General features: G+C 32.6%; 13 protein-coding genes across 13 annotated transcripts; 6 read left to right on the top strand and 7 right to left on the bottom strand.

Moving 5' to 3' along the window:
- Positions 1-633: 633 nt before the first annotated feature.
- Positions 634-1,905, bottom strand: NAEGRDRAFT_73158 (uncharacterized protein; the record flags this gene model as incomplete). The annotated part of the gene is made up of 1 exon (XM_002671809.1): positions 634-1,905. One exon carries the CDS (start codon positions 1,903-1,905, stop codon positions 634-636), a length of 1,272 nt encoding a protein of 423 aa, XP_002671855.1.
- Positions 1,906-2,240: 335 nt separating this feature from the next.
- Positions 2,241-3,137, top strand: NAEGRDRAFT_73157 (uncharacterized protein; the record flags this gene model as incomplete). Its single annotated transcript, XM_002671869.1, has 1 exon — positions 2,241-3,137. The coding sequence occupies one exon, from the start codon at positions 2,241-2,243 to the stop codon at positions 3,135-3,137; it is 897 nt and encodes a 298-aa protein (XP_002671915.1).
- Positions 3,138-3,676: 539 nt separating this feature from the next.
- Positions 3,677-6,067, bottom strand: NAEGRDRAFT_73156 (uncharacterized protein; the record flags this gene model as incomplete). Its single annotated transcript, XM_002671808.1, has 4 exons — positions 3,677-3,745; positions 3,775-4,487; positions 4,527-5,341; positions 5,844-6,067. The coding sequence occupies 4 exons, from the start codon at positions 6,065-6,067 to the stop codon at positions 3,677-3,679; spliced, it is 1,821 nt and encodes a 606-aa protein (XP_002671854.1).
- A 656-nt stretch (positions 6,068-6,723) lies between these two features.
- On the top strand, positions 6,724-8,697 carry NAEGRDRAFT_73155 (uncharacterized protein; the record flags this gene model as incomplete). The annotated part of the gene is made up of 1 exon (XM_002671868.1): positions 6,724-8,697. One exon carries the CDS (start codon positions 6,724-6,726, stop codon positions 8,695-8,697), a length of 1,974 nt encoding a protein of 657 aa, XP_002671914.1.
- Positions 8,698-8,848: 151 nt separating this feature from the next.
- On the top strand, positions 8,849-10,753 carry NAEGRDRAFT_73154 (uncharacterized protein; the record flags this gene model as incomplete). The annotated part of the gene is made up of 13 exons (XM_002671867.1): positions 8,849-9,037; positions 9,232-9,234; positions 9,272-9,274; positions 9,321-9,323; positions 9,362-9,375; positions 9,418-9,424; positions 9,463-9,465; positions 9,556-9,558; positions 9,688-9,690; positions 9,779-9,781; positions 9,868-9,870; positions 9,910-9,912; positions 9,953-10,753. The coding sequence occupies 13 exons, from the start codon at positions 8,849-8,851 to the stop codon at positions 10,751-10,753; spliced, it is 1,038 nt and encodes a 345-aa protein (XP_002671913.1).
- A 348-nt stretch (positions 10,754-11,101) lies between these two features.
- NAEGRDRAFT_73153 (uncharacterized protein) lies at positions 11,102-12,778 on the bottom strand (the record flags this gene model as incomplete). The annotated part of the gene is made up of 1 exon (XM_002671807.1): positions 11,102-12,778. One exon carries the CDS (start codon positions 12,776-12,778, stop codon positions 11,102-11,104), a length of 1,677 nt encoding a protein of 558 aa, XP_002671853.1.
- Positions 12,779-12,954: 176 nt separating this feature from the next.
- Positions 12,955-13,668, bottom strand: NAEGRDRAFT_73152 (uncharacterized protein; the record flags this gene model as incomplete). Its single annotated transcript, XM_002671806.1, has 1 exon — positions 12,955-13,668. The coding sequence occupies one exon, from the start codon at positions 13,666-13,668 to the stop codon at positions 12,955-12,957; it is 714 nt and encodes a 237-aa protein (XP_002671852.1).
- A 569-nt stretch (positions 13,669-14,237) lies between these two features.
- NAEGRDRAFT_73151 (uncharacterized protein) lies at positions 14,238-16,654 on the top strand (the record flags this gene model as incomplete). Its single annotated transcript, XM_002671866.1, has 6 exons — positions 14,238-14,335; positions 14,399-14,914; positions 14,955-14,960; positions 15,007-15,008; positions 15,058-16,014; positions 16,059-16,654. The coding sequence occupies 6 exons, from the start codon at positions 14,238-14,240 to the stop codon at positions 16,652-16,654; spliced, it is 2,175 nt and encodes a 724-aa protein (XP_002671912.1).
- A 190-nt stretch (positions 16,655-16,844) lies between these two features.
- NAEGRDRAFT_73150 (uncharacterized protein) lies at positions 16,845-17,417 on the bottom strand (the record flags this gene model as incomplete). The annotated part of the gene is made up of 1 exon (XM_002671805.1): positions 16,845-17,417. One exon carries the CDS (start codon positions 17,415-17,417, stop codon positions 16,845-16,847), a length of 573 nt encoding a protein of 190 aa, XP_002671851.1.
- Positions 17,418-18,213: 796 nt separating this feature from the next.
- On the top strand, positions 18,214-19,050 carry NAEGRDRAFT_73149 (uncharacterized protein; the record flags this gene model as incomplete). Its single annotated transcript, XM_002671865.1, has 1 exon — positions 18,214-19,050. The coding sequence occupies one exon, from the start codon at positions 18,214-18,216 to the stop codon at positions 19,048-19,050; it is 837 nt and encodes a 278-aa protein (XP_002671911.1).
- A 153-nt stretch (positions 19,051-19,203) lies between these two features.
- Positions 19,204-19,788, bottom strand: NAEGRDRAFT_52672 (uncharacterized protein; the record flags this gene model as incomplete). The annotated part of the gene is made up of 1 exon (XM_002671804.1): positions 19,204-19,788. The coding sequence occupies one exon, from the start codon at positions 19,786-19,788 to the stop codon at positions 19,204-19,206; it is 585 nt and encodes a 194-aa protein (XP_002671850.1).
- A 126-nt stretch (positions 19,789-19,914) lies between these two features.
- Positions 19,915-20,683, top strand: NAEGRDRAFT_81420 (uncharacterized protein). Its single transcript, XM_002671864.1, has one exon. The coding sequence runs from the start codon at positions 19,920-19,922 to the stop codon at positions 20,601-20,603; it is 684 nt and encodes a 227-aa protein (XP_002671910.1). The 5' UTR covers positions 19,915-19,919; the 3' UTR covers positions 20,604-20,683.
- On the bottom strand, positions 20,655-22,703 carry NAEGRDRAFT_59364 (uncharacterized protein; the record flags this gene model as incomplete). Its single annotated transcript, XM_002671803.1, has 1 exon — positions 20,655-22,703. The coding sequence occupies one exon, from the start codon at positions 22,701-22,703 to the stop codon at positions 20,721-20,723; it is 1,983 nt and encodes a 660-aa protein (XP_002671849.1). The 3' UTR covers positions 20,655-20,720.
- Positions 22,704-24,559: the final 1,856 nt, after the last annotated feature.

Raw genomic sequence — 24,559 nt, 5'->3', positions numbered from 1 at the left:
AGTCCAAATAATTGCATTGATAATTGCATAATGTTTAAGAAAGGTCTGGAGCTTTGTTCTTCTCTTTCCAACAAAATAAACAGTATAGAAAACCTTTGTTGTCATACTCTGGCAAATAATTGATAAGAATAATGTTATAATAATCGTCTCGTAGTGAATCATGAAAAAGGCCTGACCAACCACCTCTGCAGCATTTGTCAACTTGCTCACCGAATGTCCAACTCCTGACATTATGGCCACAACCTGAATAATATTCAAAAAGATGGTCAAGAGGTACAGCAACTTTTTGTTCGAAACCATAGAATGACCTTTCCTAACAAGTAACACTGCCATAAATAATAACAGTGCTATGGCCATCAACATGGTCACACCGTAGGCGCTCAGAGAAAAATAATGAACATTTCTAGTTGTTGTAGATAAAGCAGAGCTGTTATCGAGGCCATAGGCAAAAGGTTCAATGATGATGTTACACTCTTCCATTTGAATGTTTTTTTTTTCAATTTCTTGGGAGAACAGAGATATCTGACAAATGACGTAAAAGTAATAATTGAGTCTTTAACGGGAACTGAATCTGATCAATAGAGCTCTATCTTCGCACATAAGCATTGGTAAGGAAGTTTCGTACTCGATGATTCAATCAAGTTGGTACTTTTTGTGTAACGCTGCTACTGAACAAAAACGTTTGGGAATGTCAAATCCAAAGTACTCCTTCTCCAATCTTAAATTAAAGTGTTTCCAGAATTTCATGTTGTCAGCATGTAAATATTCGAAATAGCCACTAGTTTCGGTTGCCATTTCTTGAAGTTTCTTGTTTCGTCTTTCTTTAGTTAGGGCAACATTGAGGGAGGAACCATTTTGTTGAATTGCTCGTTGGATAATGTCATGATCAGTTCTTAGGGAAGAAGAGAGAAATTCCAAACCTAATCCATTGATTTCCATCAACTCCAAAACAAAGGTTTTGTTATTCTTGAGCTCGTCTGGCATGTAGTGGAAATTTTGAATGTCCAAGCTATACATTTCTTTCAGGAATTCACGATCTAATACTGTCTTATCTGGGGCAATGTTCAAATTCTTGGATAGTTTGATAAATTCTATTTCTTTTCTAATATCTGGTGAGAAGAATGAAGCAGCTGTTGATTGATTCTTAATGCATTGATAGGCAAACTCTCTGTCATTGGAAAGTTCAATAATTACTTCATGGGGGAGGAATTTAGAGGCAGCTCGTGCAAAATAATCCCTTATAAATCGTTTGGAGGAAACTGATTTCAATATATTGATATCCTTAACGATTGATTCTAAAATCCAGTCGGGAATGTAATCAAATAGCGTAGTGCCAGCCCTATCAAGGCATTCCATAATGAAATCTGTATCGGTTTTTAGTTCTGGACTAATACACTTAAAGATGGGAGGATCGTTCTCAATCACCTTTAAAAGGAAAGATTTGTCGCTCTTTAAACGATCTGACATTAATTCTGCATCCCATGCTGGGATGAATGAACAACTCTTAAAAACAATCTCATCATCATTTCTATATTGAAGTGGAATCTCTTCCAAGAGGGAAATTGGTGCATTATTCACAGCCCTTAACACAAAATCACGATCCTGCAAAAACTCCTTATTCAAACACTCACACCTAACAATAGTTCCACACATTTCGACAGCTTTCTTCATAAATTCTTTCGAACCAATCAATTCATTGGGAAAACTTTCAATAAACTCCTCCTCATTTTGATCTAAAAGTAGGCTCGTGAGAAGAAATCCTTCACTCCTCTCACTAGTACATTCATTCTTGTTGAATACGACAATTTCAAACATATTGGACGACAATGAGAAAAGAGTTGCAACAATCGTATAAGCCACCAGACTTGCATTATCCAACGAAAATTCAATTGGTAAAAAACCCATTTCTTTCTTTAAATTTTCCTCCTTTTCAATCCATACAGAGAAGGGTTTCGGAATGAAATATTCATCATGATCATCATCACGATTATTATTATTTACTCGAATTTCATTTAAAATATTTTCCCGCCTTTCAAACCAACGGACAAAGCCTTTGATTTGGTGTTGCATCTTTTGAAAGAGAAGATTAAATAAATATTGATGGTCCTGTTGAGGATGATCAACCAGAGTAATCACCACAGATTGACCGCTCATTTTTTTTTAAATATTTTTAAATACTTTACAATTAACATTTTCATTAATTATTAAAATAATACGGATAATAATTTTAATTAAAAAAAATGTCTTCACAAGAGTTGAAATTCAATAATGAAAGTGATCATAACGTAGTATTACTCTTTCCACAACTTTTATCTGATCCGATCAAATATTATGCTCACTCTTCAATAATTGTCTCTTCTCTTTACTTTTTAGAAAAGTTAACGCAACAATCATCAACAAATAATTCTAATATTACTAGTAATAATAATAATAATATAACAACTAATCATGATGATGAAAAGAAGGAAGAACATTCCGATGCAATGATCATCACCTCCGATGAAAATCAATCAAAAACAATTCAAGTTGATCTCAAAGTGTATAATAGAGAGGCTTTTGAATATGTAATGCTCTATTTGTACGAAGCAGAGGAGAGGGACCATTTGCTCGATCATTCTTTGGATAATGTTATTGATGCGATTAGGCTTTCAATTTTGATGGGAATTCCTAAATTGACAAACTTTCTTCTTGACAAGTTGGTAGATGGTGATTATGTGCAACACTTTTTCAAATTGTACTATTTGGCTAAAACTTTTGCAATCCCAGAGATGGAAACCAGATTAAAAACCAAGTTTACAAGTTCCTGGAAGTTATCAATGTATATTAATTATTTTGATGAGAGTATGATGCTTGGTTTTATTGAGGAATATCAGGATCAAAAGGTTGTGTTTGGTGAGATGAAATTATTGGAATTTGCATTATATTGGATGAAGAATAATATTTCAGATTCAAATGTTGCCAAACTGAGAGAAATATTAATTCCTCTCTCTGTAAAACTTTCAGCATCATTAATCAAAACCAAACACAATATTGCCCTGAAAACACTCAGTGAATTTGGTGCTGATTCCTCCAAACTGAGTGATGAAATGTTTTTATTCATGTACAATTCACTGGTATCTTCAATAGATTTGTTATAAAACGTAAAGTATTGTCACTAATGTTACGCCAGTAATTTGATTGGTGCGCATTTTTGTTGTAAAATTTTATTAAAAAAAAACAAAAACATCATTGTGTACTTGGTTCCTCGATTGTGAACGCATTTTGTTGTGAGTAATCAGACTGTGATGATGGCAACCCTTCTCTCCACAATCTATTCTCCTCTTCAAGTGCAATTTGTGCCAAAAATTGTACATAATCACTCTTTTTCCGAAAAGTTTTCCTCCATTTCTTCTTCTTCTTTCCATTGTAGTGTTTTTTAATTTTATCTACTACCAATGCGTACCATTTGTTAGTATAAGGTTTGAGATTGGTATCTAATGTTATTCCACATACTCTCAATAATTGATCTGTCAACTCTCCTTCTAACTGTTGAGAGTGCTTCTTTGCTACTTTTTGGGATTCTTCTTCAGCCTGTTTTAATTCAATGACCACCTTCTCCGAGGCGATCTCTTTTCTTGTTTGTTGTGAATCTAGCAATACTCTAGCTTTCTTTTTGAATTCAAATAATGGAGAAAAGCTACTGACATTCAAGTCTAATGGAAATTGCCTGACTAATATTATTGACTCGATTACCAGTGCTCTGGTTCTAGAATTATCATCAAGAGCATATTTCACAGTGGAGAATGTTCTTTCACACAATCTATTTGTTGCTGTAATGAAATCTGAGTACAACTTTTCTGTAGCATAATTATTTTTGGTAATATAATCCACTAAGGAAGTAACATTTCCAGAGATGATTGCTTCACCGAACCTCATAAATAGGTTTTCTTGAACATTACCAATGCAACTAATATCTACATGCTCTATATTATCTTCTGACGACTCTTCTAATATCAGAACTGCAACTTTGTCTTGTTCTATAGCTCTATTTTGAACAAGGCTTTTACCAATTTGCTCTTCAAATTGATTGAGTGGCAAGATATTATTTTCATATTCTATTTGACCTGATATTAGTGAAGGAATATTCAAAGTTAAGGATTTAGTTGAGTTATAATATTCCCGAAATAACTCTGGTGTTATTTCAAAAGTTACATTCAATATATAGGAATAATTATTTGGATTTGAAATGATAGCTGTAAGCTTTTCCAAATATTCCAAATAATAACTGGAAGAGGAAATAATGGAACCACTCTTCATATATTTGGAGTAAAGAGATGTCCACATGCAAGAACTAACACACAACATCATCACTATTTCTTTTCTATCCAATAACATCAATACCTCATACAACTTTTTGTCAGTGATGTATCTTCTAATACTTTTAAAAAAATATAATCTCTCAACAATCAAGTTTGCTACAATATCAACTGAGCAATATCTTATTTCATCTACACAGACCATTGGTCTACTTTTTAATTTCCACTTACTTTCGAATGCAAGATATTTGTTTTTGGAAGTAGTTCTGAACTTAGATGATATCACGGAAGTAATGTAATGAATAATACTAAGATAGCACGGAGGAATTTTTGTTGGATCATATACTTTAAACTCCTTGCATATCTCTGCCATTTGCTTGTGAGCTCTTTTAGCCGCTAAAGCAACCGTATGATCAGCACAACTCAAAAATATACAATCTTCCAATACTGTGACACCATAAGGATCAGTTTCTTTATAATCCAGTCTTCTTTGATTATTGAATTGTGTCAATATTCCAGATTTGCAACCAATATTTACGCTGGCATGATCACTAATTTCGGATAAACCAAGAACAAAATGCCAGGGTTTGTCTTTCAACATTCCATGTGCTGTAATGGCAAGAAATCTTCTATAATGATCCTCTGTTTCATCACAAGACCACAACAAATCCAAAGATTCACTTAGGATTAAAGAAAGTGCAACTTTAACACATAATCCAATCTCAACAATACATCTTATTACTGTGTCAGAATTCATGGCATCGCGTAATTTTAAATTACCAAACTCTGGCAAATTACCAACTAATTTGACAATATCATAAATATTTTGAGTTCCAACATCATATTTGGCCACTGCTAATGCTACCATATAACGTACATCAAGAGGATACTCATTTTGTTCCTGTAATATGGTTTCTAAAATAAAGCTTGCAGGTTTAATTTCTGGAAAACACTTAAGAACGATTTCAATATCCAACTCACAAAATTTAGGATCATTAACGTTGAGTTGAGATGTTTTTCGTTGTTCTCTTTTGGAGAGTTGTTTACTACTAAATTGTTCCTCAATATTATTGAATAGTTTGGTCAAAGGATTCGAATTGGCTGCTGGTAGAGAGATGATTGACCCTTTTGGTAATGTAGCCGGAAAGATTTTTCTCTGGATTTTCTAGGAAAGATTTTTGTTCCAAATTCTTTCCTGGAATTTCCAGACTTCTTTTTCAAGGAAGTTCAACTCCAGCTATTTTGGTATGAGCTAATGAAAAACCTTCTATCTCAATTAACTTGACAGATATTGAAATAATAAATTGTACAGAGAGAGAATATATTACTGGGAATCTATCTTCTTCTAATGAATGTTTTTCATCCCTTATTCATTGAATAAAATAGTAAAGTAAAATTGGTACAAGTGTTCTTTGCGATTTAACAATTTCGAATTTCGGTTTTCGAATTTTGTTATCAGTTTTCCAGATGGGATCCTTGATGGTTTTTAGTGAATCTGCCTTTCCTTTCCCTATTGGAGACTTGTAATAATTACATATTTCCACATACGCTGCATTACAACAAACATTTCCACATAAATTGCCATCAATGACACAATTTTTCATAAGTGAAGCCATCTTTAATGCTAAAGGAGTGAGTGTAAAGGAACCCTTCTTCCAAATAACTGTATCATGTTTGGATTTACAAACACAACAGAAATCCTTTGGTTTTGATGATCCTTCATACGTTAATTCATCAATAATAACTCCTTTTCTTTTACAATTTTTGGTCATTTTTTTTGAAAAGTCAAAATAAGCATTGCCATATTAGTGCATTTTAGAAAAACTGGAAGCCAGCTGATTATCTCAATAAATAAAGGTGGGATGATTGACACAACTTGATGATATACAGTAATACATTGGATTTTCCTCTTTTTGAGATTGATATTAATTGGGACGAAGGAATAATTGTTATTAAATAATCCAAAGTTGTTTTATTTAATCTTGGAAAAGGTTTCACTTTGGATTCTAGACAGATACATTCAAAATAATTAGAAAATTCCATTCCTTCGTTGCAACCAAAAGTAACATTACACAGACTGAATAGAGCATCAGATCTAGTTGTTCTTAACTGCACGTAGCCCCCCCAACTTAATTACACCCACACCAATATGAATAATTTTTTGAATGATTAGAATAGTTCCTGCTTGAGTTGTTTACCAATAATAAAATCGCACCATCAATAAAAAGTCTGCGTAAACGATAAGGGATTGAAACCGACAGTATTTAATTATTAACACTCTAATAACACAAACACAATTTTACTTTGAATTTTGAAAATTTTTCTGAGTTGGAGCTTCGGTGGCGTAACATTATATTGTCACCAAAAAACCAAATAGCTCCAAACTTATTTATTTAATAATATTTAACTAATTTTAATAAGAAAAAAAATGTTCAAACTTCGTGATGGACCTAACCGTGATGCTCTGAAGGAACATTTGCACAAGTCACAACTGTCCGATGAGCTGCCTGGGGGAGACATTTACACAAGCTATGAACTGTTGTGTGATATTGTTCAAAATGACATGATGGAAGATGAAGAAACATTTACGGAAATTTCTTGGAGTGACGATGATGATATTACAAATTTATTTAAAGTGATCAACCTTGGTGGTGCTGGCCAGTTGGTTTATCGATTTTTGGATGACTATAAGGAGACAAGGGACAATTTTCTGTTTCCAAATACTAAGTATGAACATGTGGTACCGTATTGGTATTTTCATGCTGTCTGGGCGTGTATGAATACTGAAGGTGCTACTCTTTCTCATGTTTTTTACATCAAGTTAATTGATTTCTTGTCACATTATAATGAAAAATATTGGAATGACAAGGCAATGTGTCCAAAATGGACAACAAGAGAAAAAAAATTACTTTCAAAGTATGCAGACCTTAGAATTGTTCGTACAACCAAAAATGAACCAATGTTGCAAAACTTATTCCAACTATTATATGAAAGAATTGACGTAGAACCAGATGAGAATTTAATAGACATACTCCGAATCTATGCTCATAGTTGTCCGTTTCCAACATTTGCTTTTCTAAATCAAGAGTTTGATGCTATTAGTGATTTGGAACGAAATGAAGAACACAATCAAAGATTAAGAAAAGCTTTGAAAGTTGTTGAAAAACTCAAATTTAGTGCATTCATTGCACATTATTTTAGAATTATTGGGGATGCTACAGAGTTGTTAGATTTACGAGAAATAGCCATGAAATGTGCCCTTTTCAGCGATGAAACATTCGGAAATTTCTATATCAAAGAGATTCTCGAAAATGCTCCATATTCCATTAGAAAAATTTTATTACTAGGTTTACCATATCATTTGGACCAAATTATGCTCGATCAGTCATGTTTGGAAGTAATTTACAACGGTACGATTGAATTTAAAGTGGAAACACCTGAGGATGTTGAACCATTTCTTAATTTTTTGTGTGCTACAATGGAATTAACTAACAAGATGATTAAGGATGACGAATTGACAAGTATAATTTCTAATATTGTAAAATATCCACTTGAATCTGAGTATTTCAAATTCATAGAAACCATTTTAATAATATTAGGAATGACGGAAAGGATGGTGCTAGCTGTTAAATCTTTAATACCTGGATTTATAACTTGGAAAACCGTACTTCCAGAAACAATGGCTGGTCGATTGGTTCTATGTTTACGCATACACCAACTGCTTTCAGAGAAACAACTTTTGGATGATAACATAAGGAAAGTCATTTCGGATTTATTACTCTTCTATTTCAGATCAAATAATGAACTAACTGGACCAGCAAGAGTACTTGTTTCATATCAAATGTATGACGCTATTGAACCTATAAGCAATGCGGTATCAAATATGGAATTTATTTATAGCTTGGCTATCAAAAACTCTTGGATTCCACTAAATAATAACTGCCTCATCAATTTAGTTTGTGACTATATTGTGAAAGGAATTAAGCCACCTAATCTTGAAAAGCTAGTAGAAATTTTAATGCGAGCAATGTTGGAGAAACGTTCCATTTACATTTTTGCAGGTTTAATAGCTCTATTGGATATTGATAAGGCAGTCAACTTTACTTTAGCCAAAACTAAAACACTGAAAGTTCTTAATTTTGACATTGAAAATAAGAGGAATCTTGCCCTGATACAAACAGGAATAATTGAGCTAGCTATCCGTTTACTAGAAATTAACTGTAATAGTGTAGAAATCGAAGCACGAGAGTTCGTTCAAGGTAACACCATGCTACGATCTCAATTTTTCCATTTAGTCAAATATTTGCGAGTAGATTATGCCGATTACATTAATGGTTTACCACGCGAACAAGAAATGATTTCAACCGATGATTATGAATCATATTCTGGTGATTCTGATTAATACTTCAATTTTTAAACATTCTAATTAAACTCCAAACGCAACTTCTAGAAATTACAAGTTCCCAAACCATAATGAACTTTCATTAAGGCCTTAATATGGTGATAAAAAGAAAATTTCATTCAAAAAAAACAAAACAACACCAAACATCAAAATGCTCTCTCCTCATCTTGTAGATGCTGCAAATAGTGGAAACGTTGCCGAGTTTAAAAAGTATTTCAAGCCAACGAAGGTAAATGAATCTGATCGGAATAAGACATTGTTGTACATGGCTTGTGAGAGGGGACATTTGGAAATTGTCAAGTTATTGTTGAATTGTGGAGGACTTGATGTGAATAAGGGAGTAAGTACTATTTAATATTAACATTATAAATATTTAAAATTGAGTAGTATGTGAGTAGAATATCAATTGTTTAATAAGATCTAAATGGGTATGATTGTAGAAAGTAAGTATTTAAGGAAATATTGTAAAATACTAAATAATTAATTAGTATGTAAGGAATTGAATAATTAATTATTTATATTTAATGCTATTAGTTTGTAAGTGTTGCTAGCATTGTAATAATAATATTTTCAGACTGTAAGTAATTTAATATTAAAAAATATAAAAATAATACTATTTTTAGTATGTAAGTATTCTAAATTTGGTAATTTTGTATTAAATTAGCATTTTATTAGCATGTAAGTATTTAATACTTAGTTATTTATAAAATAATTTATTAGAAAGTTAGTATTTCACTTATAACTATTTAATGTTAATATTATTAGGGAGTAAGTATTAAATTCTTTATTTATGAACAAGTTCCTTATTAGGAAGTATGTAATTTAAGTAATATAATCTTAAATTAATATTTTTATTAGCAAGTAAGTCTCTACTAATTAAATTACGTGTATATTTGTTTTAGAGAGTTGTAAGTTTTTAAACAATTTTAAATATTTACATTTTTTTAGATTGTTAGTATTTTTAATATTTAATATTAATTTTTTTAATAGGAAGTTAGTATTATTAAATATTGAAATTAATTTGCCAACTTTGTTATTAGAAAGTGAGTAATTAACCAATTAAATTATTTATCTATTTTAGGAAGTATGTAAATTAATAATTAATTTATTAATTATTTCCTCGTAGCATGTAAGAATTAAATATTTAAAATATTTTACATTATTATTTAGATGGTTTGTATTTAATACTTATTTTAAACATTACCATAATAGGAAGTAAGTAATAATAATTACAACATTTTTAAATATTTATTAGTCTCCATTACATATTGCATGTGAAAAAGGACGTTTAGAAATTGTTAAATTATTACTTCAATCACCAAATATTAAAATTAACAATTTATGGAAAGTCAACGGAAAGGAAATTTCCAAAATTAAGAAGGAATTGAATGAAAAAGTTGAAAAAGATAAAATTAAGAAAGAAATTCTTGAAAAACAAGAACCACTTGAAAAACATGATGAAAACCAAGAAACTCTCGAACAACAAGAGGAAAAACATGATGAAAATCAAGAAACTCTCGAAAAACAAGACGAAAATATTAAAGAACAAGACGAAACACAAGAAACAAATATTGAAAGACAAGAAGAAACTCAATCCAATTCACAAATCAATGCAATTAAGGTTTTATGTACTGTATTAGAAAATGAATTTCAAAAAGAATATTTGGAAATTTGTGAAAAGTTAAAGAATTGTTTTGAACATGCTAATGAATTGAAACTTGAACAAGAAAGTTCACAAGTTGATGAACTAAAGTTAAACATGACTTGTATGGTAGAAAGCATTAAATCGGAGAATTTTTTAATGAAATTGACCAAATATATTCAAGAATTGGAAGAGAAGTTAATAGTATTGGATGAATTTATCAAAACATATTTGAATCAAGAATATTTAACTGACATTCAATTGTTAAATAAGGATGAATTAAGTGAAATTATTGAAATTTATGAATTATTAAGAAAAATCATGGAGAGCCTTGGAAACGAAACTGTTGAATTACAACAATTTATTCCTAAAAAAGTTCAAATTGGAATTTACCTGATTGAATTATCAAGTTGAAAATTGTAAAAAGTTAATTCAAGAAACAATTCCATTTATTTGTTCAATTGAACAAGTACCACCAATTTCTGTGGAAACTACTCAAGTTGTAGAAGCACCAGTTGAAGAAAAGAAGGAAGAAACAATTACAGAAACACCAGTTGTTGAAGAAAAGAAGGAAGAATTACCAGTTAAGAAAGATCACGAAGTATTTGTGGAAAAGCCTTTGGAACCAGTCTTTGAACCAACAGCTGAAACTCAAACTGGTAATCACCACGTTATGCTAGGAGATAGATTGCCATGCTATCCTGAATATGTAGCCAAATACGTGGAAGAACAATAGAGATATTATATGGGAAAGGAACTAATTTATTTCACATTAAAACTATATTCTGATACATCCTCAAAATCGCCATACGTATGTGGAGAAAATATTTGTTGTAAATCTTCGTGTGTAAAGAATGGATCAGCAAAGTACAACTCTTGTTGTTGTGAGGGTGATTTGATTGGAGATTGAATTATTGAATTGAAAATGCTTTGTTGTAAATTGTTGGAAGCATATCCATCAAGGGTTGATTTTTGAGAGCTTGAAGATTGAGGTAGTGAAGGATTATCATTCATAGAACCTAGAAGGAAGGACAGTGGAGGCAGGCTGGAAGAGTCTAAGGAAAGTGGCTGTAAGAGTGCATCATCTGCAATTGGGGTAGTAACAGTATTAGAGTTATTTGTCGAGGTGGTGTCGTTGTTTTGCTGAGCTTCAACTCTCCTACCTAAAATCTCTTTAATTTCATCAAGGAGAGAACCGTAACATACCGACACTCTCTTAAATCTTTTAGAGAGAATAATGAGTGATCTGTAATCTTTTGCCAGAATATCAAAATAATCAATAGGTCCAACGGTATTTTGGAAAGTGAGCCCTTTCTGATGATTTTGTCTGGTACCATTTTCAATCTTTTTTACAATTTGTAAGTGAATACGGGCAGCGAGAGCAACGTGTGGAATTACAATAACAGGAAGGAATGGAAAAAATTCACTCTCGGACGCATACGTAATTCTCAAAGAAGACTCTTCAATAAGATCCTTGCCATACCCTGCCTTAGTCAAGACACCTACACGTAATCCGTTCATTAGTAAACCTTGGCAGAGATTACTACCCTTGTCATACATTTCCATTTCCTTTTCTCCTCTAGTTTTAGTGGCCATACCTCTGAAATACTTGTTCAAGTACGAGGCAATCATTTCCACAATCTTGAGATAGTCCAAACAATTCGAAGGACTGACCTCTTGTTGAGTTGCTTTAACAATTTCTTGAGGTAAGTGATGTCCTGTGGTGAAATGAAAAACTTTTGGCATGTCATGTATCATGGCTGAAATTCCTAGATCATTATCTGCATTTACAATTTCCACTGATGTCAAGTATTTTTGGAGAGCCTTTTCATGCTCTGATAACCTTGACTTTTCAGAATCGTCCAAACTTTCAAAGTAAAACTTGGCATTATGGAAATAGAACCTGGATAGTTTGACTCGTCCTGATCCAATCTCATATGATCCCAAATTTGCATACGAACAGGCAACTACAAAGTTATTCATTTCATCAAAAAGTTTAGAAAGACAATCTCTAGCCTTCTTTGCTGATTTTTCAGATAAATCTCCCATTCCCATACGTTGTTCCACTAGTGCTGTCACAGAGAAGAAGAATGTCTGCATTTCCTTCTTGAGTGGTAATTCTGAATCATCCACATCTTCACTATTACTCTTGGAAAGAATATACTTTTCCAATACTGGTTTTTCAATAAATATAAAGTGATCGCATATCATGCTATAATAAATATCAATAATATTCTTTTTTGAGAGAGTTTGAGGGAATCTGCTAGTGAGAGTTGTATTTGGAGCACAAACATTTTCTGGATCGAGAGGAGAGTTTGATTTTGGTGTTAGGTTATCTTTCGAGTCGGTTTTCTTTTTCTTCTTCTTTGGTTCTGATTGTTGCTGTTCCTCAGTTGACTGTTGCTGTTGTTTTTGTTTCGACTGATTTGGATATCTCATTCTTCTAGGCGTTTTATATTCACAAGTTATACCTTTCGAAATACATCGTTGACAACTTGGTAATTTCTTATCTGATAGGTTTAAATTATATATCCGAAACATTAAATAATCAATTTCTCTTATTTAATACTTACCACTATAAAATGTTATCGATTTAATTCCAAATATAACTAAACTTACCATTGTTTGTGTTGCTTTCTGCAATTTATACAGGCGATGGGATGAAAATCCGAATTTCCCAATTGCTCAGCATTTGGTGATGACGAATTTTCTTCTGGACTTGATTCGAGATTTTGTTGTTGATTCATGGGTGGTGACACATTTTGATTATTCATTCTATTGTGCATTCCATTACTATTCGCAAATTGATATGAACTACTACTCATTCCTTGCATTCCATTATGATAATTTTGTTGAGGTGGTGGTTGCTGTGGTGTGGATGGTGGTGGAATATTATAAATAAAGTTATTGTTATTACTGTTGCCATATTGTGATGGTGACGTCTGATAGGAGGAATTTTGACTAGGAAGTGAAATCATCGTACCATTATTCATCGATGATGAATGATTCATGTTATTATTATTCGGTGGTCTATTATATTCCTGATAATTATTGTTATTATCATAATACTGTTGCTGTTGTGAGGTGTTTGATTGAGATGCCACATGATGATGTTGATTATAAGGAGATGAAGGAAGAGGCTGATGATGGTGGACACTATTCATCATCATCATGTTGTTATTAGTACTATTACTACTATTTAAACTATTATTATAGGAAGAATATTGTTGTTGCTGAGGCTGTGTATACATGTTATTGTTAGGGGAGGAAGGAAAACTTCCAAAGCCTTGAGGAGGAGCCTGTTGTGGTGATGTTGATGACGAATTCATTCTTTCCTTCTCTTTCTCAAAACGCCACAAATTCTTCTTTTTTACAGTGTTGTTATCTGTTGCTTGTTTCTAAAGCATCACGGACGAGCGAACGGAAAACGTCTTTTTTTTTTTTGATTCTTGCGTCGGAAATTGAGCGCACATTGATAATTGAGAACAAGAGACAAAAAAGAGCACGATTGGAGCAAGAATCGAATGGAGGTCCTCCAAAGTGCTGCTGGTATTTCAATTTTATTATTCTCCACCTCTACTAAGCATGTTGATCTCAGTATTGATAACATGATGATACTGAGTGGAAAGACAATTCTTCAAACTCATTTATGATCTCATTCCTTCATCATTATTTGAGGATTCTGTTCAAGCATTTTCCTGATAGAAAAAAATAAGTGGAATCGTTCAAATATTGTCTATTGGTTGACTTGGTGAAGCTGTACAACAAAAGGATATGAATTACAAGAATGGAATTTGATTAAACATATTTATTTGGTACAATATTACAAAATTTTAATTCCAATTTTGAAGTGTTTAACATTTTTGTAGCGGGAAATTTTAAATTCTAAAAGAAAAAAATGCGTCCGTTAAATCATCAAGACAACTCGGAACCAACAAATAACAACACCAAACAAACGTTTGAAATGAATAGTAATAATCAAAGCTATTCGGCAACGTCTCAGCACCAGTTGATGATGAATAATGTATTGATGAATAATATGATGATGATGAATAATAGTAATAGTGGATCATCAATGAATTTCCTTTCAAATTTAGGTAATGATAATACAAGTAGTGGAAATAATGGTGGATTTTTATCATCACTCGGAAAGTCTTTAGGAAATTCTGCTTCTGGTTGGGAAACTGTTCAAGATCCATCGATTTCTTCTGTAAATAATCAACAACCTGCAATGAATCCTGTAAATCAACAATTAATGATGAATAATCACAATCCAAGTCTTCAACAAATATTAATGCAGCAACAATTATTGGGAGGAATGAATCCAAACAGTTTCGGATTGCTTTTCCAACAAAGACAACAAGAATATTTGAATTTTGTAAATAATAATAGAGGATTTATTCCAAATCAAAATATTAATTTATCAACTAATGTTATTAATGGCCAATCGAGTAGTAGCAGTAGTAATGGTTCAGAAGGTAACGAAAAGACTGGCTCACCAAATCAAACAGCTGCAACAGACGATAATACTGAATTCTTTCCAATTGCCTGTGAGCCTTGTAGAAAGCAGCATCGGTATGTGTTTTTAATCTTCATATTATTAACTATTTAATAGAAAATGGTATGTAAATAATCTAAATAACATTTTAATTTTAAATCCTTAATAGTGGTAGGTATTTTATTATTTGTTGATTTTAAAATTCACCATAATATTACAGATAAGAAATTGCCATGTTGTACAGCATGTACACAACGATCTGTGGAATGTATTTATAGAGAATCAAAGAGGAATGCAATCAAGGGAACTGAGGAAAAAAAGAAGAGAAAGAAAAAGAAAGGAGTTACCTCATTCAAACCAAAGGATGGTGTAGTTTCGAATGATCCAAAATTCAAACCATACCATTCAACCACCAACAATAATATTGCAGAAAAAAATAGTGATTCCGATAGTGATAATGTGGAAGAAGTTGGTCATCTCAGTAAGAGAAATGTGATTGACTTTTATTTTGATATTGCATGTGATGGATGTCCATTGGTGAGCAAGGAAGAATTGGAAAATTACATTACAACACCAAATGATATCGAAGGAGAAAAGAGCAACAAGAAGGAAATGTTCCCTCTCTTCTTATCGGTGAGAGCATTGTGTGAATGTAGATATGGACTCGCTGAGCTAGCAGAAAAGACAGCTCAAAGAGCCAAAAAGGCACTTTCTAAAATGTTTGACCAAATTCAAAGCTATCATATTGCAGCAACTTATGGTAATTTGGCCTCGTATGAAGGCTGGGTTGGAAGATACGAAAATGCAAAATTCTACATGCAAATTCTCCAGTACTATGTCAAGACGCAACTCAGTGGCGAGGAGAAGAGAGCTACTATGACAGACTGTGAGAGAAATTTGGAAAATCTTGTATTTTATTTTAACAATGTATTGGGAGATGATTTGAATCGTTTGGACTTGAAAGAATTCCTCAGAAGATTGCCTGATATTTATAGCTTCTTTACAATGGATAAATTTCCAGAGGAATGGATCGGTGTAGTGACTAGAGAAGTTAATAGTGAAAATTGTTTTGAAATTTGGAGTGTTGTCCAAATGTGTGTGGAGAATATCAAAAAGGTGGCCAAAGGATTGATAGACACTCCAACAAAGAGTCCTGCTCTTGCATGTTTTTCATATGGTAAGTTTCATTATAAAACAAATATCTGAACAAGTGAATTGTAGGACCTGAGTATGAAGAACTAGTTGATCCAATATTTACTCTAATTGCAAACTCACTGAGAATTTCAATTCTATCTAAATCACACAATCCAACTGTTAGGGATATTATGGAGAAGGCAGCTTTGGAAATTACAGAAATAACGCAACATGCTTGGTTTCCACTCTTCCCTATAGAAACTCTTGTCTGTGTAGCCAAGGCAACCAATGTGCATTTACAAATTGTCAAAACACTAATTTCAAGCCAAAGTACAGATTTCAGATATAACGGAATTGATTATTTCGATATTCTTGAGAAGGATATGAGAGCTTTTAATTTGATGAAAAAACGATACAAGTTTGTTGAGCTTTTCTTTAAGGACCTTCTTGCAGACATGGAACAATACTTGTCTCTGATAAGAGTTAGACGTGTTGTGAGTGTACAACCTACTCCTATTGACATTCCACTAAATACACAACTGAATATTGAAGTTACACCTACTCAACCAGAAGACTACTCGTCTGTTGGTATTACAGGATTTGAGAATCCACTATTTTGGGAGAGTAGTTCCTTTTTATCAGAACAAGATCTTTCTGGAATATTTACAAGGGAGTTTGAGTAATTTTGAAACAATTACAATTTTACATGGAACAGTTTCCTATTTTCTTTAAGGATTATGAACAATATTTGAAAAGAATCAACTACTATCACACCTATACTCTCAATATTTGACCGAAATAATTCGTGTATCAGAACAGAGATTAGAATAAATTCATTTCCAACTATTTATTCGAAATCAAAGAATATCAAAACTAATCAGCTCTAGTATTTTGAGCAGCTGTTCCAATATCCCACACAATAGAACTCATTGCCTTCTTCTTATACTTTTTAGCATAATCAAGCAATACATTTCCAAATCTGCAATTATTCCTAACATAACAAATAGCAATCATATCAGCAGTATCCTTCTGTGAAGCAGTATGACTTCCATAACATGGTCTATCACATCCATAATAGAAATATCTATATTTACATGATTTGAAAAGAGCTCTCTCCGTTAATCCTTTCCACTTTTTCAAACAATCCACTTGACATGCATAACATTTGGCATTTGCATGTGCTTCAAATGTAACAAGTGGAATGTACTTATTGGTTGGGCCTAGAACACCATTGAAAACACTTGGAGATAATTGAGCCATTGCATTTCTGGCCATACTATCAATGAGAAGAGAGGTTATGCCCTCTTTATTGTTCAACAACTTGACATCTTGATCAGCTGCTTGAAGAGTTTTCCTTCCAAACGAATCTGAAGAACCAGAGTTTTGTGTGTTGAGAGGCTCAGCACAGTTTGGTCGAGAAGAGTTGACATGTTGAACAAGTGACATGCTTATTAACAAGCATAGCAAGAACAAAGATAAAAGTGTTAAGCGTTTGTTCATTCTCAATTTTTTTTTTGATGGATTTTTTTGGCATAGTTGACTTGACTCAGTTTAGAAGCCAATTATGCGAATGATAGAAGGAGACGGAGATGGAGTTGTAAGGCAAGGTCAGTTGTTGAAATGCCGCAAGGAGTAATTTAAAACACCTCAAGCTTGGATAACAGAGAGAAAATTATTATAATCTGATTCTTTTGAACCATTTTTCAATATTATTGCAGTTGTTTGGAAATAATTTCCTGGAGGTCAAACTCTAATTTGGGTATCTTTGTTACAAGATAGTTTTCAATGTTATTAGAATCTATTTTAAAGTTAATTGAAGCTTAATTGAACTGTATATCATTGAAATCCTTCCAACGTTCATTGTAGTTGCTTTCTTCTCATGAATGTAAATCTTCTTTGCAATGTATTTAAGAACACATTGGAATACAAGAACTTTCTGTCTTGAATAACATGTTGTTTTGTGTAAAGGAAAGTTTCGGAATGTTCACCACACGAATTCGTTAGGAAGACATGTTGAAGTTCCGAGAGTTAAATTTTAAGTTATTTCATAATAGTACTAACAGATCAAATAGACAAGAATATTCTTGTTTAAAGAAACATTGAAAATAACTGTAAAACAATGTTTTATTCAAATTGAATTTTTTGATTGATGTGTTTAGCTCGAAAAAACATAAATTTTCGTTAGCAGCTTGTTAAAAGCAACACTTCAAATCTAAAAATAATTTTTCCACTCATAAAAAAAATGCCAAAACAACTCACCAGCAAGAAACCAAGAAAATTGAACAAAAGTGTAAAGAAGGAAACTGATCAAGCCACACAACCAGATAACGTATCCATTGCTTCATCTTCGACATCATCATGTCCTTCATCGCCACCTTCTTTACCAAGGATTAAGAAATTAAATTCCTGTGAGAAGAAAGTTAAAGTTGACCTCTCACTAATTATCAATCAAGAGAATCATCTACCTCTTCTTTTAACACAAGATTTCAATAGATTGGAAATTCAGTCCTCGAGTGGATTAACGTTAGAAGTGTTGCAACACTTTTTGAATTCAGAAAAGTGCAGAAATATCACAAGTCTCAGATTTGGCAGAATGGATTTTGATGATGCGGCAATAGTAGCCCTTGTTGAAAGCCCATTCCTAACAAATGTGAAAGAATTAGAACTGTTTTGCTCGAATATTAGTCCAGACTCGTTTGGGATGCTAGCAAATTGTTCGAAACTTTTAACTCTCGAAACTCTAATTATTCACAATAATCCAGATTTCGGTCCTAAAAGTGTTAAATCACTCGTTCAATCTCCATATCTTGTAAATTTGAAACGTCTCGAATTGGTGAATACCTTTATTGGTGATGAGGGTTTGAAAATTCTCTGTGAGTCAAACAAATTCGAGCATGTCAAGAGGTTAAATTTGCAAGGAAATTTACTCACTGATTCCTCGTACCAACTGTTGAGAAACACTCAATGGATTAGAGATTTAGATAACTTGGTGGTATGTGGAAATTATTTGGTAAAATCTCTCAATAAGAAAAAGGCCCTCGAATTGAAAGATACCATGCTTGCTTCCCAACTTAATTAAATGATTCCACAAACTAATTGTCAAGTTGAATATCCTTTTAAATAAAATTCCACAATTCCCTTGAATAAATATTTTGTATTCACCAATTCCTCAATTAATCCTCAATCTTCTTTCAGTTTCACGAATTAAAATATAGGTTGTGGATTTTAAAATTCAACAATCCTCAGAACTTTCTGCCTTTTTTCTCTTTTCTTCTTCTTTTCTCTTAATTTCCTTTCTGATTTGTAAAGCAAGGGATGGACTTTCCACAAGGTCTACTATAGTAATTCTGCATTCCTTACAACCAATAATAGGACATTCAAAATAACCCCCTCCAGTTCTCAATTTTGCGAAAGCCACTGCCTTTTCATATACGTGTTTACATTTCTTAGATTGAACAGGTTCTTGCAGATTTGAACCTGTCCATGGACAAGTTGTTTTAATAGTCGAACGTTTTGATGATATTGCAACATCATCACTAACTATTTCATCTTCATCACTACTTTCACTACTTTCACAAACTGAATTAACTGCTGCAGTCCTATTTGTTGAATTTGAATTGGCTGTTGATGATGAAGGAAGAGCAGGAACTTTTCCTCCTAGATGTCGGAGCAAGGCTTTTTGTAATGCATTATTTTCCTCGAGTGCATTCAATATTTTATTCAGCAATTCAACCTTCTCTTCCGATTTTTTCTTTTTATTTGATGACGGTTCTAGAGTTTGTGTGGATGATGGGGCAGCAGCTTTACGTTTTGGCATTTTTTTTAATTAATTGTTTTGTGTTTTGTAAAATTATTTGTTGAGCTTTCATCTAATTTTATTAGATTGTAATTTGATGGTGTGTTGTGCTGATTGGGAGTGGTCGTTATATTTCAGTTGACTAGAAAAAAATGCACGTACAAGCTCTTGCTGTTTCATTCATCATCTTGACTCTTGTTTCTTTTTTGACTGCATTCGATTCTTTCAAACTATTGGAAAGTCAAATGGACCAACAAGGCAACAACAACTATTGTTGCTTACCAAATGTCCACTCCTACAACTCATCCTTCAACATTGTGGCCATAAATGATGTCAACCAAACTTTGGCTCTTTCTGAAGGTTCTTCTTCCTTCTTTGGTGATTACAATCTTGGAAAGATCAGACAATCCGGTTCATTTTCAATCTCTGGTAAGGTTTACTCATTCACATTGTGGGATTTCAAAGTTAGTGAAACAATTAGTGTAGAATATCGTGTGCCATTCGAAGGTATTTGTTCATGTGTGAAAGTGAATACAGATCCAAGCAAGTGGCAACCATCTTGTGTTCCAAAGAGTGGAAAGATTACAAAGGGAAAGATTGGTCAATATAATGCCAATAGAATTGAAGCTGTTAACAAGTATGGACAAGATGCTGAATATTGGGTTTTTAATGATGAGCGAATTGAGAGTGGAAAATGTTGGATTTTGAATGTGAATACTTTTACATTCACTGGTAATGAGCAAGTTGTATATTATGATCAAACAGAGAAGGTAGATGCTGATGTTTTCAAGGTTCCAAGTTATTGTCCAACTTTGGAGAAGTGTTTAGCTCATTAATAGAGAAAGCAAACCTTGATTTATTATTAAATTGAATGTCAACATAATAATAATAAATCATCTTATATATTTATTGTTGCATTTAAATAAGTTATTGAATGTATTGTTATTGGATTGTTAAAACACATCTAGTTTTATCAATTCTTCTTCAATGAACATTGTGACAAACATGAGATCTCCCTGATAGACACGAATCATTAGTTCGGAATCTTCTCTGTATACAGCAAAGTTCTTGAGTTGAAGATTTAAATTATCTTCTTGTTCAGCAAGTTGGGAAACAACGTCTAATTCTTTACAAAGTTTTTCCACTTCCTTTTTCTGAATACCTTCTGTAGCATTCATGGAGCTATGAATTGGTGAAGGAGTCGAGACTGATTGAGGGGATGTCACAGCTGGAGAAGTTGATTGACTATTGCCTGTTGAGGCTCCTCCCAATTCATTAACTTTTGCCATTAAATAATTCTTATACTTTACAATTGTTTCTGATTTCAGCTTGAACCACACTTTCACAGTTGTGAATAACAGCAGATGAGTGAGAGCAGCCTTTTGAATTTCACCATGTTGAAGAGCCATTTTAGCAATTTGTTTCAAGTAGGCAACAGTTTGTTGTAGTAAATTGACTGCATCAAAGAAATAAGTTTGTTTGTTTTCCTTGGATGAAATCAAATAAGCTTCCTTTGAAAAGTGAGCACCTTCACTAAACAAGATACCTGCTCTCAGATAGTACGAAATTGCCTCTGAACTCTTCTTTTGTTTCATCTTATCATCAGCAGTATGTTTTTGTTTCTTGGCAAGAGTTTGTTTTGTTTCAGATTTCTTCTTTGGAGGATCTTCGTTTGGTCTGGTTTGAGACTTTCTGGCCTCTAATTTCTCTTTAACAATTTGACTTGTAGTTTTTACAACAGGAGCACTAATTGTCTCCACACTAGGTTTAGTAGTAATAGTAGCAGTAATTGGTTCATCAATTATTGATGATGTAATCTTATTCTTTTTAGATTTTGGCTCATCACCTCCGTTGGTTTCATTCTCTGAACCACTCGGATCTAGTGTTCGCTTAGGACTTGGAATAGTAATATCCTTCTTACTTGATCTGGTTTCCTTTTTGGTTTCCTTTTTAGTTTCCTTTTTAGTTTCCTTTTTCTCTTCCTCTTTTTTAGTTTCCTTTTTGGTTGTTTTTGGTTTGGTTGGTTTCTTAATCTTTTCCTTCTTTTTAGTCTTTTTAGATGGTTTTTTATCTGATTCATCTGATTCCGATTCATCCACATATTCCGATTCTGAATCTGAATCCTTCTTAGATTTTTTCTTTGATGTCTTAGTGGTTTTTTTAGGCTTTTCTTCCTTGACCTTTTCTTCCTTCTTATCTTCCTTTGTTTTTTCATCAGTTTCCATTTTGTCTTCTTTTTGTTGTTGCATTTGTTGTTGTTTTTGAGCCAGCAGTGTCTTTAGACCTACTTGATTGTTTTTTGGCTCAAATGTTGTTGTTGTTCCATTAGATGATTTAACTGAAGTAACAGCAGCAGATGTATGATTTGTAGAATTAATACTGTTACTAGTAGTACTTGAATTGGTTGTCTTTGATGTGGTACTTGTTGAAGTGGTTGCTTTTTTAGGAGGCGACGATTGTTTAACTCGGCTCTTTTCATCAACAAGATGGAAATGTGAATCATCATATGGAGAAAGAATAACAGGTCTCTTGTATTCTTCACCTGATACGAATTCTTGGAATGTATTGGAAGGACTTGATGGATATTGTTGGGATGGTGTTGAAATTGCATTAGTAGTATTAGCAACAGATGGTGGGAGTGAAGGTCTTGGGTTAGAGAGAGATTGGAGAGTTGGTGGACGAGAAGGTGGCAGAGGGACAGTAGGTGTAGGGAATCTAACTGGAGGTCTCAAAGATACTGGAGAGGAGAAATCTTGTTTTGACTGTGGTGCAAAACTTCCATATTCCTTGATACCAAGATTATCATCATCGATATCTTCAGGTATACTACCCAACATGGATGAATCATTCCTCTCCGATCCAGAATGAACTGAAGAGTCATCTCTTTCAGCTGATGGAGGTAAATAATAATCATCTCCTCCAGAATGGATATACATGTTGTTATTATTACCTATCGTCAGAACATCTGAAGATGAATTATCGGATTTTCCATGATTGGTCAACATTATATTCTCTTGTTTTAATTAGAGTAGTAAAAACAAGTTATTCTCGCAAAGTAACAATTTGATCCTCAAATGTTGTTCTTGTTATAAATTATATATTGTAAGAATATGTTATTGTTCTTGTTATATTCAACAAGTTACAATTCAATTCTTCTGTACGATTACTATAAAACAGTTTTTTCAACTCGTTCTTTGTGTTGTTAATCCACAAATCCTTGAAACGAACTAACTATATACAACTAGAGATTCTATTAGCAAAAGCTTTATCTTCAAACAACAACAACAACTATCAAATTATTGAATGACAGGGAGAAGTTCTGATTGATCCGTTTTTTTTTAAAATGATAATGATGAGGAAATTTTAGATGTTTTTTGATAGCCAAATATTAGTTGAGAGGATGAGGTAAATATTCACGGGTGGTCCATTGTTATTATTCGTATTGTTCGTATAATAAAGTAGTAAAATTAGTAGAAATAGTATTATTATAATGGTTATATATTGAATTTATATAGTTTAGGTAATAATTGTGTATGGATAGAAAGTAGGAGAAATTGATTATTTAGTACAATTTAGTATGAAATAGAACATTGTGCACACAACACAAACAACAAGATATATATCATCACAACAACAATATGATCCGCGTTATAGAGGAATACACACATATAGAGAGGTTAAATATAAGTAGAATTTCAAATATTGTTATTATTATTGTTGTTAATCATCAGCAACATATGTTTGATATTATTATAATATGATTTGATTTTGAAAAAGCAGATTATCATAGATTATCAATAAATATACACGATTTGGAAAAGCCTTAAACTTACGCAAACTTGGTTGATGATTTTCAACTTGAGATATGATATTTTGCTCTCTCCGTGATGATGATCTAAAAATTGATCAATACAATGATGAAATGATTTTTCCGGACCAACAAATGTGTCAATATATTGGTACTATATATGCTGAACAGTGCACACAGTGTTCAAACTTTTCAAAAATCAACTTGCAAGTTTCAACAACTCTCAAAGGGATTCAAAAATTGTTGTGTGTTCAGCAGCAGTGCGCGTGAAAATGTGAATAACAATTTTTTTTTGGTGTTTATTTTTAGAGTTTAACATGGTTTTCAAAAGACACAACGAAAACTATGAAAACACAGAGGTTTGAATATCATCTGATACTTTGATAATGGAGTTTGGTCAATATAATTGATTCATAATTTTCACATATGTTAACACACAAAGGAGAAGAATTTGTTTTTATTGCTGTGAATTGGTTGCTTGTTGGATAGGATGATTGTTATTTCAGTTGTTGAATTGACAGTTTGAGTTGTGAACTGGTGGCACGATAGCTGCAGATGGTGTTTGTTTTGATCACTTGTTTCGAATAGAAAGTTCCTTCTAGGACGAATTATCAAATCGAATAATTATACAGAAAGGGAAATTTCCTCTTTAGAAGAGAGCTACGAGTCAGTTTCTTACATGAAAATTTCATCACTTTTTTACCATGTGCAATATTATACTAAATTCAACATGATGAATAATTAATAAATAATTAACTTTACACAATTAATTTAATGATTCGTACCAAAATCAGACGAAAGGAGTTTCCAAAAAAAATGACCTATCAACGCGTTGTTGATACTGCTGCCCAGCACTATTGCTGGTTTGATCATGAACCAATTCTCTATGAAATTTTATTGTTTCTTCCACCTGCTTTCCTCTTTTTCGATCCAAGAATAGTTTGCAAAAGTTGGCGGAAATTCATTGAAAGTGAAAAATTTGCA

This window comes from Naegleria gruberi, assembly GCF_000004985.1.
Source record: "Naegleria gruberi genomic scaffold NAEGRscaffold_58, whole genome shotgun sequence".
Lineage (NCBI taxonomy): Eukaryota > Heterolobosea > Eutetramitea > Acrasida > Naegleriidae > Naegleria > Naegleria gruberi.
The sequence above is the reverse complement of the archived record's forward strand: the minus strand, read 5'-3'. Positions and strand labels throughout refer to the sequence as shown.